Genomic DNA, 1378 nt, shown 5'->3' with positions numbered 1-1378 from the left:
GGCCGTGCGGCGGGAGCGGGGAGAGGAGGGCGGCCGTTTTTTGGTGGGGCGAGTGAGTGTCAGCCCTACCCCTCACCTCATGCCCGCAGCTCTGCTCTTCCTCTTCGCGATGCACGACCACGACCGGAGCGGGCAGCTGGACGGACTGGAGCTGCTACAGCTGCTGGGGGCGGTGCTGACCCAGGGGGGCGCGGGGCGGCCCAGCTCCGAGGCGGTGCGTGCTGGGGTTCGCGCCCCGCGGGGTCCCTGCGCTGAGCTCCGTTCTCACTGCGTCCCCATCTATTCCCGTCCCCCGCAGGTGGCCGCCCTGGTGGACCGCGCTCTGGAGCAACGGGACCGTAGTGGGGACGGACTGCTGGACCCCCCCGAGTTGCTGCTGCCCGCCCCGGCATGGGGACCCCCGCGAGGAGGCGGCGCTGCCCTCGAGGAGAGGGCGGAGGGGCACGTTGGGGAGCAGGAGGGCATCCCCGCGGTGGGGGAGGAGACGCTGGGAGGGGACGCGGGGACGAGCAGCCCCCCAGAAGGACAGGTTCTGCGGAGGGATGGCGGCGTCCAGGCAGAGGGTCAGGGAATCCCCGAGGTCGGAGCTCCCTTGGAAGAAGACGAGACGGCGGAATCCGAGACGGTCATCGAGGACAGAGAGCCCCGGGTCGAGCCCCCCGAGGCGCCGGCATCCCCCGCCTGGGGGGATCCCGGGGAGATGTAGGCGCGAGAAGGGACTGCGGGCTGTTCCCCGCCTCATGGCTGTGGGGGCTATCGGAGCTGAGGGCCTTCCCACGCGCTTCCCCCGCCGCAGCGGGCTCGATTGCAAGGGGTGGGGGGAGTCAGGACACGCGGGTTCGCGCTGTAACGCGGGGCCGAGGAATACAGCCGTTGCTGCCCACAGTGTGAACAGAGCAGGGGGGCACACGGGGGCTCTGGGAGGAGGCGATGGCGGGGGTCGGCGAGTTTTATTGGGCGCGGGGCGGGGGGCACCGCGCAGCTCAGACGATGCCGTCGTAGCCGTGGATCCCGCACTTCTTCCCCGCGATGCGGCAGCCGAAGGTAAGAGCGTCCCGCAGGCTCTGCCCTGGGGGGGAAGCGACGGACACGGGGGAGCCGTGAGGCGCCGAGGGGAGGTGCGAGGCCGAGCCGTGCCGAACCGCCGAGGCCGTGCCCACCTCCTGACAGCGCGAAGATGACGGCGGCGTTGAAGGTGTCTCCGGCCCCCAACGTGTCCACCAGCCGCTCCGGTGGGAACGCGTCGACGTGCACCAGGGTCCCGTCCGGCTCCAGCGCGTCGGCGCCCTCCTCGGCCCACGCGCAGATCATGGTCGCGCTGCGGGGCTACAGCTGGGGCGGGGGCAGGCGGAGCCCCACCCGCGACCCACCCGCAACT

General features: G+C 72.3%; 2 protein-coding genes across 2 annotated transcripts; one reads left to right on the top strand and one right to left on the bottom strand.

Annotated features, from left to right (window-relative positions):
* Positions 1-17: 17 nt before the first annotated feature.
* Positions 18-906, top strand: CGREF1 (cell growth regulator with EF-hand domain 1). Its single transcript, XM_010726909.3, has 2 exons — positions 18-214; positions 299-906. The coding sequence occupies exons 1-2, from the start codon at positions 80-82 to the stop codon at positions 704-706; spliced, it is 543 nt and encodes a 180-aa protein (XP_010725211.1). The 5' UTR covers positions 18-79; the 3' UTR covers positions 707-906.
* Positions 907-916: 10 nt separating this feature from the next.
* Positions 917-1368, bottom strand: KHK (ketohexokinase). Its single transcript, XM_010726907.3, has 2 exons — positions 1161-1368; positions 917-1069 (listed from the first exon to the last, which is right to left on the bottom strand). Exons 1-2 carry the CDS (start codon positions 1309-1311, stop codon positions 984-986), a joined length of 237 nt encoding a protein of 78 aa, XP_010725209.1. The 5' UTR covers positions 1312-1368; the 3' UTR covers positions 917-983.
* Between the last annotated feature and the right edge of the window lie 10 nt (positions 1369-1378).

This window comes from Meleagris gallopavo, unplaced genomic scaffold, assembly GCF_000146605.3.
Source record: "Meleagris gallopavo isolate NT-WF06-2002-E0010 breed Aviagen turkey brand Nicholas breeding stock unplaced genomic scaffold, Turkey_5.1 ChrUn_random_7180001860558, whole genome shotgun sequence".
Taxonomy (NCBI): domain Eukaryota; kingdom Metazoa; phylum Chordata; class Aves; order Galliformes; family Phasianidae; genus Meleagris; species Meleagris gallopavo.
This window is presented reverse-complemented; position numbering and strand designations above follow the sequence as displayed.

Coding starts and splice junctions, on each gene's coding strand:
- CGREF1 (XM_010726909.3), top strand. CDS start 80: ATGCCCGCAGCTCTGCTCTTCCTCTTCGCGATGCACGACCACGACCGG. Junction 215..298: donor GGCGGCCCAGCTCCGAGGCG/GTGCGTGCTGGG, acceptor CGTCCCCCGCAG/GTGGCCGCCCTGGTGGACCG.
- KHK (XM_010726907.3), bottom strand. CDS start 1,311: ATGATCTGCGCGTGGGCCGAGGAGGGCGCCGACGCGCTGGAGCCGGAC. Junction 1,070..1,160: donor CATCTTCGCGCTGTCAGGAG/GTGGGCACGGCC, acceptor CTTCCCCCCCAG/GGCAGAGCCTGCGGGACGCT.